This window comes from Aspergillus ochraceoroseus, assembly GCF_002846915.1.
Source record: "Aspergillus ochraceoroseus IBT 24754 chromosome Unknown P175scaffold_2, whole genome shotgun sequence".
NCBI classification, from domain to species: Eukaryota; Fungi; Ascomycota; class Eurotiomycetes; order Eurotiales; family Aspergillaceae; genus Aspergillus; species Aspergillus ochraceoroseus.
In genome coordinates, this window is record NW_024468477.1 from 1,298,204 (window position 1) to 1,313,965 (window position 15,762).

At 41.5% G+C, this 15,762-nt stretch overlaps 5 protein-coding genes across 5 annotated transcripts; 4 read left to right on the plus strand and 1 right to left on the minus strand.

The window, feature by feature from the left end:
- Positions 1 to 5,986: 5,986 nt before the first annotated feature.
- On the plus strand, positions 5,987 to 6,629 carry P175DRAFT_0555256 (uncharacterized protein; the record flags this gene model as incomplete). The annotated part of the gene is made up of 2 exons (XM_040900619.1): positions 5,987 to 6,373; positions 6,443 to 6,629. Coding segments are annotated over exons 1-2 (219 nt in total), but the record flags the coding sequence as incomplete, so codon positions are not given.
- P175DRAFT_0529656 (uncharacterized protein) lies at positions 6,097 to 6,301 on the minus strand (the record flags this gene model as incomplete). Its single annotated transcript, XM_040899707.1, has 2 exons — positions 6,097 to 6,209; positions 6,259 to 6,301. 2 exons carry the CDS (start codon positions 6,299 to 6,301, stop codon positions 6,097 to 6,099), a joined length of 156 nt encoding a protein of 51 aa, XP_040753982.1.
- A 1,557-nt stretch (positions 6,630 to 8,186) lies between the features above and the next one.
- P175DRAFT_0507414 (purine-cytosine permease family protein) lies at positions 8,187 to 9,961 on the plus strand (the record flags this gene model as incomplete). Its single annotated transcript, XM_040898266.1, has 4 exons — positions 8,187 to 8,582; positions 8,702 to 8,925; positions 8,996 to 9,758; positions 9,824 to 9,961. The coding sequence occupies 4 exons, from the start codon at positions 8,187 to 8,189 to the stop codon at positions 9,959 to 9,961; spliced, it is 1,521 nt and encodes a 506-aa protein (XP_040753983.1).
- Positions 9,962 to 10,759: 798 nt separating this feature from the next.
- On the plus strand, positions 10,760 to 12,579 carry P175DRAFT_0499113 (U2 snRNP complex subunit CUS2). The gene is made up of 6 exons (XM_040896664.1): positions 10,760 to 10,897; positions 11,175 to 11,288; positions 11,386 to 11,783; positions 11,854 to 11,962; positions 12,025 to 12,180; positions 12,241 to 12,579. Exons 1-6 carry the CDS (start codon positions 10,769 to 10,771, stop codon positions 12,451 to 12,453), a joined length of 1,119 nt encoding a protein of 372 aa, XP_040753984.1. The 5' UTR covers positions 10,760 to 10,768; the 3' UTR covers positions 12,454 to 12,579.
- A 947-nt stretch (positions 12,580 to 13,526) lies between these two features.
- On the plus strand, positions 13,527 to 15,683 carry P175DRAFT_0499115 (tubulin beta chain). The gene is made up of 9 exons (XM_040896665.1): positions 13,527 to 13,620; positions 13,763 to 13,786; positions 13,860 to 13,885; positions 13,952 to 13,993; positions 14,069 to 14,123; positions 14,179 to 14,634; positions 14,691 to 15,025; positions 15,104 to 15,463; positions 15,516 to 15,683. The coding sequence occupies exons 1-9, from the start codon at positions 13,609 to 13,611 to the stop codon at positions 15,547 to 15,549; spliced, it is 1,344 nt and encodes a 447-aa protein (XP_040753985.1). The 5' UTR covers positions 13,527 to 13,608; the 3' UTR covers positions 15,550 to 15,683.
- Positions 15,684 to 15,762: the final 79 nt, after the last annotated feature.

A 15,762-nucleotide genomic window follows, 5' to 3' on the forward strand; every position in this document is an offset into this window, starting at 1 on the left:
TATATAACTAACTCTAGATAATTATCTAGAATCTAGTTAAATAATAATTCTTATATAATTTTATCTTAATAAAAATTTATTATAAAGATAATAAAGAAAGATAGTAATTTATAAAACTAGTAAATTACTATAATATTCTAGAATAATTATTATATATATTAAGAATTACTAATTATAAAAAAAAAAAAAATAACTTTCTAGCTTATATTAATAAGTATATAAATATTATTATTTATATAAATTAAGATATTCTAAATATTTATATATAAATTAGACTATATAATATTTTAATTTTATTTAATCTAGTTAAGCCTAGACTAGTAAATAGTAGCCTAGGTATTAATTAAATACTATTATTATAGCTAACTAACCTATAGCTAGAGACTAAAATACTTATAATACTAGAATAAATAATAGATATAAAATATTTAAATTATAGTATAGGAATTTTACCTCTCTTTATTAGAGTTATCTAGCTATAAACTCTAATACTAGCTAGTATTACTATATAGGAATAATATAGGATATTATAATAAAAGATAGGAGATATAGCTTAGATTAATATAGGTTAAATCTAAATTATTATTAAGTTAATATAGTTATAGAATAATATTTTAAAAAATATATTAATTAAAATTATCTATAATATTAAGTATAATAATTATAATTTTATTATAAATAAAGATATTATAATAGTAATAGTTTATATTTTTTTCTATAACTAACTATATATTAGAGGTAAATATAATATTAATAGAAATATTATAGATTTTTACTATACTTAATTATTTTAGAGTAATCTTATATAATAGAATAAAAAAATTATATTTTAAAAGAATCTATATAATATAATCTAGAATAAATATATTAAGATAAAGATTCTAGGTATAGTAAATTTTATTATTATATACTAGATTATAAAGCTAAACTTATATAAATATTAATTACTTATTATTTTTAATAAGTAAGGGACTATATATATAATATAACTAGCTATAGATTTAAAAAAAATTATAATCTAAAATCTAGTTATCTTTATAATAAATTAGACCTATAAAATAGATTATATTATTATATTACTAGATATAGTAGTAAAATTTAATAACTTTAGTATTTATACTAGACTATAGATTATATATATTTAATAAAATATTAACTAGAGATAGATAGACTATACTATATAAATAATATTTAATAAATATAGAATTATATAGTAAAAAATTATTATTATATTTATTCTTCTAGTAAAGAGCCCTATAATAAGAATATTTTAAATTTATATAATTAAGAACTAGAGAGTATAAAGTATATAATTTAGATTAATAATTCTTAAAATTTAGAGGAGTATTAGTAATAGAAGGTATAGGGAGAGTAGTTAAGAGAGAATACTTAATTAAAGAATAGCTATTTCTATAATTATATAGCTATAAAATATTAGAAATAAGTATAAAATAAAAAAGAAATATATATAGTAGTTAAAATATCTAACCTAAGAATACTTAATAGCTATATAATAAGATATAGCTAGAAAAAAATTATTTAGAGGCTTTAAAATCTTGTAGTTAGAGTAATATTTTTAGCCTAGAATAGTTATATACCTTTACTAGTATTATAGAGAGTACTTAATAGGACTATTTATAGTACCTATAGAGTGCCTTAAATATAACTATAATATAATAGTAGATCATAAAGCTAGATAATATAGGGAGCCTTGCATCTAACTAGGTTAACTAACATGTAATCTAGATCTATGGCGCGACAAAAAGGAAAAAATGGCCCTGCGGGCCATAGTTCTTCTGAACCGCCAGCGCGCGTAGAACTCAGCACGGTGTACGGGTCATACCACAGGTAAAAGTGAGACTTTCATATATTATTTAATATATTATTATCCTAAGTTTAGGTATATATAGGAATAAGCTTTTATAAGATTATTATCTTTAGATTACTAAGATTTAGTATAATATAGGTAATATAGTATCTATATAATAATAGACAAGCCAGCGGAGGTAATTAGAATAGTTAGAGTAGCTAGGGCCATAGCAGCAGCGGGAATAACAGGAGCTGGTGTAATAATGGCGGCTGGAGTAGCTGGAGTTATAGCAGCCAAAGAGGCAGAGGGGGAGACAGCCAGAGTTACCGCAGCTAAAGAGGTAGAGGGGGAGATGGCAGGAGTCACTATAATATTAGGAGTGGCCACAGCAGCGGAGGATGTGGGGGATACAGTCCTGCTAGATAATAAAGTAGTGATGGCGGGGACCACGAGAGATGTACCAGCAGCGGCAGGGGTCGCAGGCGCCATGGCTGGCATGGGTGTGAGGGGGTTCGGCGCGGGAGCCTATACATAAGTAGTTAGTACGACAGACCTGCGCCGCGAGAACGAAAACACCCACAGAGGAGGAAGCAGTAGCGGCGAGACGGGCTTTCTTTCGCAGGGACGCGGCCAGCGCGGCACCCTCTAACTCCACCATACCAGCCCCAGCACGCTGCACATTAAGCAGCTAAAAAATATTGTAATTAATAGAATATAACAACCTCTCTATCTAATCTTTAGTCTTAAGGCGTCGTATAAAGATCTTAGTGGCATGAGTCTCCCTAGCGCAGGCCACAACGCCAGCAGCCCCGCCAGACATGGCCTGGATCTCCCCGAGGCTGGCACGCACAGGCGGAACGACTGGGAAACACTTCTTGTGCAGGCGGGCACACCGAGTGCACCGCTGCCCCGGATTGGGACGCACACAAGAACGAACCTCCACCGGACCATTGTCCCTATGCCACCAGGACTTGGCCAGAATCGTGCCTGCTTGAATGAACACTGCTGCCCCTGGGTCACTGGAATCCTTTCGAAAGTTCGGTCTGGTTGGAAATAAGGTCATCCGGAATCCCACCACCGGAGACAGGAGCGAGCAAGGGTTTGAAAGGGTTGGCTTTTGAAGATAAAGCACCCCATCCTCCGACCGGCCAGAGTTTTCCTTGCTTCAACCAGTATAGTCCCGTTTTTTTTTTTTTTTTTTTTTTGCCCAGAGGTATGGAGATGGTGAGCCGGAAGGAGAGAGAGATATCGACAACGGGGGCGGCGGTTATGTACAGTCAGTGATCACCTGACGCCCGGTCCCACCTGACGCCTGATTTCCCCTCACCAACTATTTTTTTGATAATTTTTAATAACTTATATCTTAACTAATATAGGTTTAATTAAAGCCGCGATAGAAGTAATCAACTTATTAAAGATTGGTAATTTAATTAATTATACTAAGATTGCAAAAGAGTTTAGTATTAATCAGATAATATTATCAAGATACCACTATAGGGTATAGCACCTGTAAGAGCATGCGATTCGGGCAACATGTCTAAACCATTGGACCAAAAGGTCACTATGATCAGACCTGATGTCTGATCTGCCCGAATCCCACCTTATATACCCTAGTAATCATTGCCTTGGCACCAGTGCACCTAGTGCACGCCGTGACAACTATCTCCTTCCTTGAGATAAGGCTTGACCGCAAGCCGACTAGCATATATTCAGTAGGGACCCCCAGCCCTAAGCCAGCTAGGCTAAGCTAAGGGCTGTGAGCAGGTAGGCGTGGTTCAAATCTGGTAGCGCAACCAGGTCTAGCGGGACTCAACCCAGCCCTAGCACCCATTCAGGTCTAGCGGGACTCAACCCAGCCCTAGCACCTATTCAGGTCTAGCGGGACTCAACCCAGCCCTAGCACCTATTCAGCCTAGTGGGACTCAACCCAGCCCTAGCACCCATTTTAGGTCTAGCGGGACTACCCAACCCTAGGACTTAATTATCATTGTCGCACAATGACACCAGCCGGATTCGAACCACAGCCATCTACCCATCAGGTCTGATCATACTTGTAAGAGCATGCGATTCGGGCAACATGTCTAAACCATTGGACCAAAAGGTCACTATGATCAGACCTGATGTCTGATCTGCCCGAATCCCACCTTATATACCCTAGTAATCATTGCCTTGGCACCAGTGCACCTAGTGCACGCCGTGACAGCACCCTAAAGACTACTAATATAAGTAATAGCAAGTTCTTACTAACTAATATAAAAAAGAATTAATAAACTATATTAATAAGCTTATTAAGCAAGGCCTCTTTATATCTTATAAGATACTTTAAAATTTTATAAAAGAAATTACTAGTAAGAAGCTTAAAAAATACTAGCCTAAGTACTTTATAAAATATTACTAAGATAATCTTATCTTAACCTATATAATAGCTATTAATACCACGCGAAAATAAGCTAATTCTATATATAGATATACTCTATATTTTAAGTTATTAAGCTAGAAAATATAGTAATATAAGCTATAGCTAGAGAATATCTATAATATAGATAAGAAAGAATTTCTTATTAGAATACTAGTTAAAGGTCTCAAGATCTTTTTAAAGTAGAAATATATAGCTAGAAGAGGACTTAAGTAATACCTATAAAATAAAAATTATAAGTAGATAACTTTAATTACTTATATTTATATTAATAAAATTTTTCTCTTACTAGATCTTATTTACCAGGCTTTTACTAGTAATATATAAGATTCCTAGCTTTAAGACTTTAATCTTAAGCTTTATTCTTGCTTCTTTACCTCCTCTATAAGTAGTTGGACTAATAATAAGCTAGAATATACCTAGTTAACTAATATATTTAACCACAAGACTAAGAATAAGGCACGCAGGTAATAGAGGCTTCTTATTCTTAATAATTATAGATTTTACCTTACTATAAAGTTTATTAATTACTATAATATTAATAAAATCCTATTAATAATATATCTACCTTATTTAACTTATTTACTATAGCTACTTAATATTAGGATCTTTAGCCCTCTCTCTACTATTTATAGCAAGAATCTTGAGGACTTTTTATATAAATTAATAGATCTTAATTATATTATTAAATAAGATTTCTTTTACCTCTTCTAGCTAGCCTAGGAATAAACCTTATTAATAAAAAATATCCTTTTTTTATAGTAAATTATAGGGATATAGCTACTAAATCTAGAAATAATTCTAGTTTAATTTAATAAATAAAATAACTCTAGGCCCTCCTTAAGTAATTCCTTATATTCTATCTTACAGGCAGAGGACTGGTAGAAGATTAAGAAGCTTTTAAATTAAGTTATTACTAATATATATAATAAAAATACTAAGAAATTAAGCTTAATAATATATTATCTCTCTATAGAGAATATTATCCTAAAATTATATTATTAAGGCCTTAAATTAGCTCTCTAGAATAAGAAAAAAAAGTATTAATATAGGAAATCCTTATAGTTTAAGCTCACGGCTCCTAAAAATAGTAATATAGTTTTTTACTCTCTTTAAAAGGTTTAACAGGCTTGTAATCTTTAAATATAGAAGGATAAAGCTATATAACTTGCTAAAGTATTAAAAGAGTAAGAGAAGGTCTATTAATAACTTACTAAAGAAAAGAAATAATACTTACTTAAAGAGTAAAAAAGAAATTAAGTATCCTAGTAAGAATTATAGCTACTAGAGGCAGAGTAAAAGAAATAATAAAAGGAGGATGCTTGCCTAGTAAAAGAGGTAGATTACTAGCTTTAAAATAATTTCTAGCAGGTAAAGAAGTCTCTAAAGAAGGTCTCTAAAATTTTATACTAGTAAAAATCTATAGAAACCAGGCCAATAATACCTATAGAAGTCCTAGAGGCCCCTCTAATAGTAAATTATCAAGGCCGCGAGATCCAGCTCCCACAGTACTTTTAGACTAATTAAAAACTGTATATAAAGTCCTAATAATGACTATATTTATCCACTAAAAGATCACGCGATAATAATAATTATATATGGTTAAATTGCTTCATATTCAATATTGCTGGTGGTAGTGAAATCAGGCGTCAGGTGGGACCAGGCGTCAGGTGATCACCAACTGTACTGTATCGGAAAGAAAGGTTAAAAAACCCGGGTATGTATCGGCGATGGTCCTGTTGGACTATCAGCAAATCATACTCTTTTGTGAGCCTGTGGATAGAACTTACCTTTTACTCTAATGATATTCTTCTTTTCCCCCCGGGGAACAGAATCCATCTCATCAGCGATATCTTTGTCCAGTGATCCATTAATCACGACTGTTGTCGGGGCAGTGGGCAGTCATCTTTCCGGGTACTGGGATCACTGCAATTTCTCCTTTGTCGAGAAGGGATTCAATAATCTTGTGATGTCGTGAAAGTCCTGAAAGAGTTGGCTATGTTCCCTGATAAAGCAGAGAAAGTGGTCTTACCATTTTGAGGGAGGGTAGTGACAGCGACTTCGTCACCAAACATATGCCCTAATTCTGCCTGGACATGCTCTTAGGTACCAGATGGGCCGGCCGGCCGCCTTGACGAGTTTTTGGGGTAAAATCTCCCAGATCTCCCAGACTTCAGTCGAGTCAACAGCATCACTAATGACGTTAGAGGATGAAGCATCCTACATTACCGAAATCAAAGCCGGAGGGCCCTCGATAGCGTTGAATGGCCACTCCCGTTCGACCCTTGGTGTAGTAAACTCAGTCATGACTGCTGATGGTAAACAACCAGCCCAAGACTTCGACAGAAAGAAGGTCAAAGAAGATGTCAATACTTACTGTACTGCAACGTTAAAATGGCCATTGTCCGAGTCCGGCTTTGGTTTTCCGTAATGTAGGATGCTTCATCCTCTAACACCATTAGTGATGCTGTTGACTCGACTGAAGTCTGGGAGATCTGGGAGATTTTAGACGCTGTGCTGGTAGATCAGGTTCGGTGATGTTTTAGAGATTCTTGGCAGCTTGGTGGTATAAGTGATGTGATCCTCTTGGGAATCAGGAAGGGACAAATGTTATATGGTTGGATGGCAGATGGTGGATGGTGGATGGTGAATGGTAAATGGTGAATGGTGAATGGTAGATTGTAGATACTATTTAATATCTACCAGCATCTATAATCTACCATCTACCTCCACCATTCACAATCCATTATTCATAATCCTACAGACAAGTTAGGTATTAGGGCCTACCACGTAGTCTAGGTTTTCTAAATCTGGTGAAGACTTGGGGCAATGATCATTCTGCATATTTAGGAAACCTAAGTGAGGAGTGCTTTACTACAGACGCTATGCTTTGCTACATAGTGGATATTTAACTTGACTTGGCTTGTCACTTAATCAGGGTGAATAAGAGAGAAACAAAGAGGTGAAGTATCTTTTAGTTCCTTAATTATTACTACTACTGATATTCTTATATTGTTATTATTGTTGTTGTTGTTTCCCCTAGCACGCTAATATCAAGTTTTATTATCTGTATCATCATCACTTTAGGGTTGTTTCAGCATTCCCAGGAATTTACTTCTTAAGATTAGTGAAGTGCAGACTCCCAGATAGAAAATGTTGCAATGGTGATCTTGACCAATGGAGCCCTTCCCCTTGCGTTGCTGGTACATACCAGATGTACGCAAGAGAAGCTAATCCGCCTCAGATGGCATGTGGGTATATCAGGTTACCGACGGTATCCGGAGAGAGAGAGAGAGAGAGAGATAAGTGACCATTTGCAAGTTTCCGTGCAGGCTTCACAGAATCATACTCTCACTCTGTGATCTCATGGGTCGATCGTAAAGAAGAATAAATCCTGAGGAATGGGACGGATGAGCAAATGATAAGTGTCAGAGGGTAGGGCTCGGGAAACATCCTGAAGCTCGAAATTCCCCGGAGCTCGGGATCCCACATTGCCAACTTCCCAGGAGCCCCTTTTTCTCGCGTTTCTAATGGAAGGAGTTGTTCACTTGTGATGCTGCCAATGTCCCTGGGTAAAAAGCTGAGTCGTGGTGGAGGTGCAAGCACCCGGTTGATTAGGTGGCCCCTTCTTGTTACTTGTGGAATGTCGATGAGAGAGTTGCGCAAATGTCACGCTGGCAGAAGAAAGGGTGATATCAGGCCGGTCGACTGCTTTCTCCTACGACCGGCCTACCGAGGATCCTTTTCAGTTTCCCTCATATATACCGACAGGGCTTCTTGTTGTTGTTTTTTCCCCGGTCTTCTGCATACGTGGAGCGGTGGAATTGAATCGGTGATAACCCGCAAAATTCGCACGAAAGGGAAAGAAATCCACGGCCTTTTTTAATATCTTAAAGGGTTTCATACCTCCCTGGCTGTTCCTTCGCCATGGAGGCTATTCATCTGTCGAGCTCGTCTGAAATGGAGCCCGAGGTCGAAAAGAAGCGTGGATCTCCCTCCCTACGAAGTGTTACTCAAGAAGAAGTCGCAAGTCATGATGATATCCCCAGTACGACGTGCAAATCGAGATACCACCGGTGGGCTAGGAACGTCAAGGGCCTTGAGACTCGCGGTATTGAGCCCGTTCCGCTTGAAGAGCGTCTGAAAAACACCACCTCAACTTCATTCCATATGATGATCACCTGGTTTAGCATGGGAATGGCAATCAACACTATCGTCGTTGGGTCATTAGGAACGCTAGGGATGAAGTTGAGTTTTCTTGACGCGGCACTCTGTGCAGTGTTTGGAAACATTTTGGGAGCTATAGCTATTGGATATATGTGTCTTTGGGGGCCCAAGAGTGGCCATCGCACGCTTGTACGGTAAACCCATTTCCAATCATCTCCCTTCCTGCAGTTGCTCCTTGGATCCTCATATCACTTATCAGCATGCCTCTTCATTCAGATGGATTCACGACTTACATGCCTCCTCTATAGATCGTGAGCCGATACTTCATGGGATATCACCCAAACAAGATATGTTGCTTCCTTAACGTGCTGACAAACTTGGGTTACTGCATGATGAACGCAACCATTGGAGGTCAGCTTCTTTCTCAGCTTTCGGGAGGTGCTGTCTCCGTGGTTGTTGGGATTATCATCGTAGCCGTCGCAAGTCTAGTTGTAGCCACGTTTGGCATACACATCTTCCAATTTTACGAAAGGTACGCGAGATACGTCCACAGAAGGTCCACAACAAGGGTTCGGCCCTTTCTAATATCTAGATGCGAGCAGATATGCCTGGTTCCCGCAACTGGTGGTCTTTTGCATCCTGGTTGGATCTGCAGGTCCAGAAATGAATTTCGGCGGTACGTCCTTTGGCTCGCCCGAACAGATCAATGCCAAACGGCTAGCATTTTTCTCCCTCTGCTTTTCGACAGGTCTGTCGTGGGTACCAGGGGCTGCCGACTATCATGTCTATTATTCGCCAGAAACCGGGTCCTGGAAGATATGGTCCATGACGGTTATTGGGGTCGGTATAGGCATGATTATCCCTCTGCTCCTGGGGGTGGGACTTGGGACCGGTGTCTCTCACACTCCTAGATGGGCTACTATTTACGATGGTTCTCCTGGAAGCTTGTTGATAGCCGGATACGACCGGTTGGGAGGGTTCGGAAAGTTCTGTGCTTTCATAAATGTTTTATCAATTGTGTCCAACAATGCACCGGGCTCTTACTCGATGGCAATGAACTTTCAAATGCTTGGAGATATATGGCGCAACGTTTCCCGTCCCGTGTTCACGGTTGCCAGTACTATCATATACGCCGCCTGCGCTATCGGTGGGAGAAACTCTCTGTATGAGATTTTCAAGAACTTCCTCCCACTCATTGGGTACTGGATCGTTATTTGGCTCACAATCGTGGTGGAGCAGGATGTCCTATTCAACAGAGGCAGAGTATACGACTGGACTGCATGGAACAATCCACGCAAGCTGCCTATGGGGTTTGCTGCCACTGCAGCTTTTCTGATCGGATGGGTGGGAGCCATTGTTGGCATGGTACGCCTGCAACCCTTTTTTTCTATGATGGCAACACGCTAACATTTTTTTTTGTTTTCTAACAGGATCAAGTCTATTACACGGGTCCAATCGCAAGTACCGTTTCTGGAGGCTGTGATCTGGGTATCTGGCTTGGGCTAGGATTCGCAGCCTTTGCCTTTCCTCCTCTAAGATTGCTCGAGTTGCGCATTATCGGCGTTTAGAAATCAAGCACGAGCATGAGGCCGTAGCTACGTCCATCCACCCCGATCGATGTATTTCGCGTGTTTGATCCGAAACGCTCGCCAGATATCTTCTAGAGCTCAACTGATGAGATCAGACGTGTGGGTATGGATTGGGCTGTCGTTTGAGAACAAAATTCTGTATATATTCGTGTCCATCCATTCGGCGTGGTATTCATGTCGGAAATATGTAAACAATAGCTCATCCTGGTGCTTTTAGTGCCCATATCCAGGGACGGCCACAGCTAAAACAGGCATTGCCCTTCTCCAGAACTACCTTATTCAACCTATCAGGTTTATCCATCAGTACGGAGGAAATGACTGTAGAGGAATTGAAGGCCGCGCAAACTGGTTGGTGCTATTATTTTGTACTCTGTACAGAGTGTATATATATATATACACTGTGCTCTTTATTCTTGTCTCTGCTTTTGCTTTTTCAAGCACTATCTAGTTCCAGAGAAATACCCAAGTTTAATTACAGTGTTTAAATAATTCTATCAAGCAAAATTATCTTCTGGATGAAACAGTTTTGGTCGAAAAGCCACTATTGTTGTACTGTACTACTGTACTGTACAAGCTCTGGGAGCTCGCCCGAGCTTATGTAACTAGGTGACAAGACCTCTCTCCCCGCAAAATTTCCCGAATCCTGATACCTTCACTCTCGCATCGTCGCATCGATTGTCATTATTGCTTGATTTCCAGATACCCAGCTTTGTAATTGTCGATATGTCGTTACAGAACCCTACAGATGAGGCGACGAACTCGCCGCCGCCGACGAATAACTTCCCCATGGATCCTTCGGAGTTCGACAGCGATCCGCGGATCTCCTTCTCGAAGCTTGACGACAAGTTTATTTTAGAGACGGATGATGGGCATGAATACAGCTACGACTCAGTATTGAAGCGGTGGATTCCGACGGTGTGTGCGCGCGCTTTCTATCCAGCTGGATGACTCCCATTGCATCCCCCAGCTGTTGAAACCCTACCCTGTTGCTTCTGCTCCTATTTCTTTCTGTTTCCCCGTCTTTCTTCTTTTGTTCCGTTTGGCGATGGCTTGGTGGTGGCATACGATTGATGGGTCCGACCTTTTTTCCGTTGCAAATCAGCTGGAATGGCTAAGTCTGCATGGATTTTGGGTGGTTCGTGAAACTGATTGTATGGGTGGCGCGTCCTTTGCGCCTGTTGTTGTCCTCCAGGTCGATCAAGACTTGCTCCAGCAGCAGCAAGAAGCCTACAGAGTGCAAGGAGTGGATGAGAATGAGACGGTCAATTTCAAGAAAAAGCGCAAGCAGCAACCAGGTGCAGAAGAGGTCAGTATTCTTGTTGACGTTCCCCGTCATATATCCCGGATCTGTGAGTAATAGCCAGAGCTAATAGCCCGGGGGGGGGGGGGGGGGAGTTTATTAGGGCAATTCCCAAAAACCGAAAAAGCAGCGCGTCAACACCGCAGTCTACGTCACATCGATTCCTCTCGATGCTGAATTCGAAGAAATCCGAGACGTCTTTTCGAGATGTGGCGTCATCGCGGAAGAAATCGACAGCGGCCGTCCTCGTATCAAGATGTATACCAATGACGATGGCAAATTCAAGGGCGAAGTTTTGGTTGTATATTTCCGACCAGAATCGGTAAACCTCGCAATCCAAATGCTAGATGATTCAGACTTCCGGTTGGGTGTAACAGGTCCGCATGGACCAATGCGCGTTCAAATTGCGGATTTCTCGTTCAAAAGCCAGCAAGAAGCGCCAGCAAAGACCAGTGCCAGAGACAAAAAGAAGATCATCAAGAGAACTCAAAAGCTTAACAGGTACGGCTGGCTTTTTCTGCGTCCAAACACATTTTCCTTTTGCGGCGATTGCTCATAAATAGTTGGATAGCAAACTTGCGGATTGGGATGATGACGACCCAGCGGCAATTCCGGACACCAGCTCGAAATTCGAGAAGGTTGTTATACTCAAGCACATGTTTACGCTCAACGAGTTGGATGTATGTCCCCTTGAACGGTTTGTCTGGGAAAGGCTGTATTGTATATCGCTGACATGGCACAGGAGGACCCTGCCGCCATCCTCGATATCAAGGAAGATATTCGGGACGAGTGCTCCAAGCTTGGAGAGGTGACCAACGTTGTTCTCTACGACAAAGAGCCAGATGGCGTCGTCAGTGTCCGGTTTTCGGATGCAGAGGCGGCAAGAGGCTGTGTCAGGGTAAGATTGCCAGCGATAGAACCCTAGTCCACTGAGCTTATAATAATGACGTGTTTTTAGCTTATGGATGGGCGCTTCTTTGCCGGAACCCGTGTTGAAGCATACATCTCGGATGGCAGCGAGCGGTTTCGGAAGACCAATGAGAAACGGGCAGCCCTTGAGGATCTGGCAGAAAAGGGACTTGACGCCGAGGATGAGGAGGAAAACCAACGACTTGACGAGTTTGGTACATGGCTGGAAAGCTCACATGCGGTGGAGAAGCAAGAAAAATGAGCAGGGTTTAAATCCAAGAGGTGATGTGATTTCTTTCTTCTTAACATGCTGAGTCTCCTTGACGGACTTGTCATGGCGTTCGATAGCCAAAAATCATATCTGTGTATTCCATTTGCACTGCAGCAATAATGTTTACCTGATCAACCTAGCCTATACATTGGAACCAAGTTAGGTCCAGATATCCAAATAGCCCCCCCCCCCCCCCCCAAAAAAAAACCAACTCTCACTCTACATCCTCCGCAGAACGAAGCGGCAGAGAAATATAAAACTAGGACAATCTACTTCTCCTTGATACCCACGTTTATCTTCTTGTTTCTTTTCCGAGATACTCCCTACTCAGATCCGATCAACCAACCCTAGTAAGTATGCCTGGTAAAAAGCGCCACCTGCATGTGACGGAGAATTTAAACCACAGCCTCTTAATGGGGAAAACCCTTGTTTAGACATCAAGGCTGAATAGTGAAGTCGTTTAGTTAATTGTTCGGTGGCTGACTGTAGTAGTAGTACCTAGAGGGGATAAAGCTTAACCAATGTATGGATATATTTGAGGATTATGTCTTTGTTTCAGTTCTTCAGGAAACAATATCTTATATCGAAATAATCAAAGCTCTCTAAGGCTGTAATAGATATAGGTATCATAATATAATATAGATGAGAAACAACTAAAGGAGTACTTTTTGGTTCGTGAGAGGCTTAAATGTGGTTCGTTCCCGGAGACATCCCGTGACCGGACCTGGAGCTAAACCCAATCAGACGAGTTCCCCTTTTCTTTTTTCTTTAGCGGGTCAAAAATATTCGACACTTTTTCGAGTGGAATTATTGGTTAGTAGGGATTATTTTATACGTATTACTGCACTATTTTATATTACTGTATTGTTTGATATTACTGTATTTAAGTATTATGTACATACATAGTAGTCCTCAGGCCAGCCACACAACGGCCACGCCTTCACCGCTCCCAACTCTCTCTCCCTCTCAACTCAACCCAACAACCCAAACCCAACTTCCCTCCTATCTTCTTCTCTTCTCCTCTTTCTCTCTCTTCCTTCCTCCCCTCCACCCTCAAATTCCGGCTGTCCTCAGTCTTCTTTCTCTCATCAACTTTTGTCTAATCATTTTCCCCCTCCTCTTCACCCTCTCTATCCTCCTTCCACAATGCGTGAGATCGTATGTTGACACCTCTCTTCCGACGCGTCTCAAAGGGGGGTTTGCTGTTCCCCATTAGGGGTTGCCTCCCCCCTCCCCCCCCCCACCGGTTCTCCGTATAAACAATTCAATTTTGCTAACCATCTCTTTTCGTTTTTAATAGGTCCATCTTCAGACCGGCCAGTGTGTAAGTGACGGAGGGTTCTGGAATTGATTGTGTTGACGTGGGAAAACATACTAAACTGGGTGGTCGGGAATAGGGTAACCAAATTGGTGCTGCTTTCTGGTACGTCCCAATTTTCATCTTTATTTCCCCCCCTCATATTTTGTCAACATGCTAACAACCAAATAGGCAGACTATCTCTGGTGAACACGGCCTGGATGGCTCCGGTGTGTGAGTACAACCTGTGTGCAGCTTCGACAAAAAAAAATAATCATAAAGAGAACGTGAAGTCTGATGGATGGATAGTTACAATGGCTCCTCTGACCTCCAGTTGGAGCGTATGAACGTCTACTTCAACGAGGTGCGTGGTCATGATTCTAGTCTACTGTCAAGATGGCCACCTAATTAAATTATAGGCCAGCGGAAACAAGTACGTTCCTCGTGCCGTCCTCGTCGATCTTGAGCCCGGTACCATGGACGCCGTCCGTGCTGGCCCCTTCGGTCAGCTCTTCCGTCCCGACAACTTCGTTTTCGGTCAGTCCGGTGCCGGTAACAACTGGGCCAAGGGTCACTACACTGAGGGAGCTGAACTCGTCGACCAGGTCGTCGATGTTGTCCGTCGCGAGGCTGAGGCTTGCGACTGCCTCCAGGGTTTCCAGATCACCCACTCTCTCGGTGGTGGTACCGGTGCTGGTATGGGTACCCTCCTGATCTCCAAGATCCGTGAGGAGTTCCCCGACCGCATGATGGCTACCTTCTCCGTCGTTCCATCCCCCAAGGTTTCCGACACTGTCGTTGAGCCCTACAACGCCACCCTCTCCGTTCACCAGCTTGTTGAGCACTCCGACGAGACCTTCTGTATCGACAACGAGGTGCGTCGACCGACGATACACACCACATCCTCATCCAGATAACTAATATTCTATAGGCTCTGTACGATATTTGCATGCGTACCCTCAAGCTCTCCAACCCCTCTTACGGTGATCTGAACCATCTGGTCTCCGCCGTCATGTCCGGTGTCACCACCTGTCTTCGTTTCCCTGGTCAGCTCAACTCTGATCTCCGCAAGCTGGCTGTCAACATGGTTCCCTTCCCTCGTCTCCATTTCTTCATGGTCGGCTTCGCTCCTCTGACCAGCCGTGGCGCTCACTCCTTCCGCGCCGTTTCCGTTCCTGAGTTGACCCAGCAGATGTTCGACCCCAAGAACATGATGGCTGCTTCTGACTTCCGCAACGGCCGTTACCTTACTTGCTGTGCTATCTTGTATGTTTCTTTTTTATCTATATCTATATCTATATATACCTTGGAGTAACTCAGACCTGCCCGCTAACTCTGTTTCAGCCGTGGAAAGGTTTCCATGAAGGAGGTCGAGGACCAGATGCGCAACATCCAGAGCAAGAACCAGTCCTACTTCGTTGAGTGGATTCCCAACAACATCCAGACTGCTCTTTGCTCCATTCCTCCCCGTGGTCTTAAGATGTCTTCCACCTTCATTGGTAACTCCACCTCCATCCAGGAGCTCTTCAAGCGTGTCGGCGACCAGTTCACTGCTATGTTCCGTCGCAAGGCTTTCTTGCATTGGTACACTGGCGAGGGTATGGACGAGATGGAGTTCACTGAGGCTGAGAGCAACATGAACGATCTGGTCTCCGAGTACCAGCAGTACCAGGAAGCCTCCATCTCTGAGGGCGAGGAGGAGTAGTAAGTTTCCCCGATTTGATTCGGCTTCATTTTGGACTAACCAAATCCGCAGCCCCGAGGAGGAGATTATTGAGGGTGAAGAGTAAATTACTTAGTCGATAGCGACATGAATTGAGACCAGCTCATAGTAATACCCATGGCCAGTCCGTGTTCGTGAACTTTTACCTACTCGAAAGTTTCGTTCCGGATCAACGTCATTGAAATGTTTTGGTTTGAGCGCTCTTAATCTTTACTTCCTGTTTCTAATTTCTTTTGGGCCCCACCAAGGCCTTGAAACTATTGAAATCAATTCTAGCACA

Coding starts and splice junctions, on each gene's coding strand:
- P175DRAFT_0499113 (XM_040896664.1), top strand. CDS start 10,769: ATGGATCCTTCGGAGTTCGACAGCGATCCGCGGATCTCCTTCTCGAAG. Junction 11,289..11,385: donor AGCAACCAGGTGCAGAAGAG/GTCAGTATTCTT, acceptor GGAGTTTATTAG/GGCAATTCCCAAAAACCGAA. Junction 11,784..11,853: donor AGAACTCAAAAGCTTAACAG/GTACGGCTGGCT, acceptor ATAGTTGGATAG/CAAACTTGCGGATTGGGATG.
- P175DRAFT_0499115 (XM_040896665.1), top strand. Junction 13,886..13,951: donor CAAATTGGTGCTGCTTTCTG/GTACGTCCCAAT, acceptor ACAACCAAATAG/GCAGACTATCTCTGGTGAAC. Junction 14,635..14,690: donor CCTTCTGTATCGACAACGAG/GTGCGTCGACCG, acceptor AATATTCTATAG/GCTCTGTACGATATTTGCAT.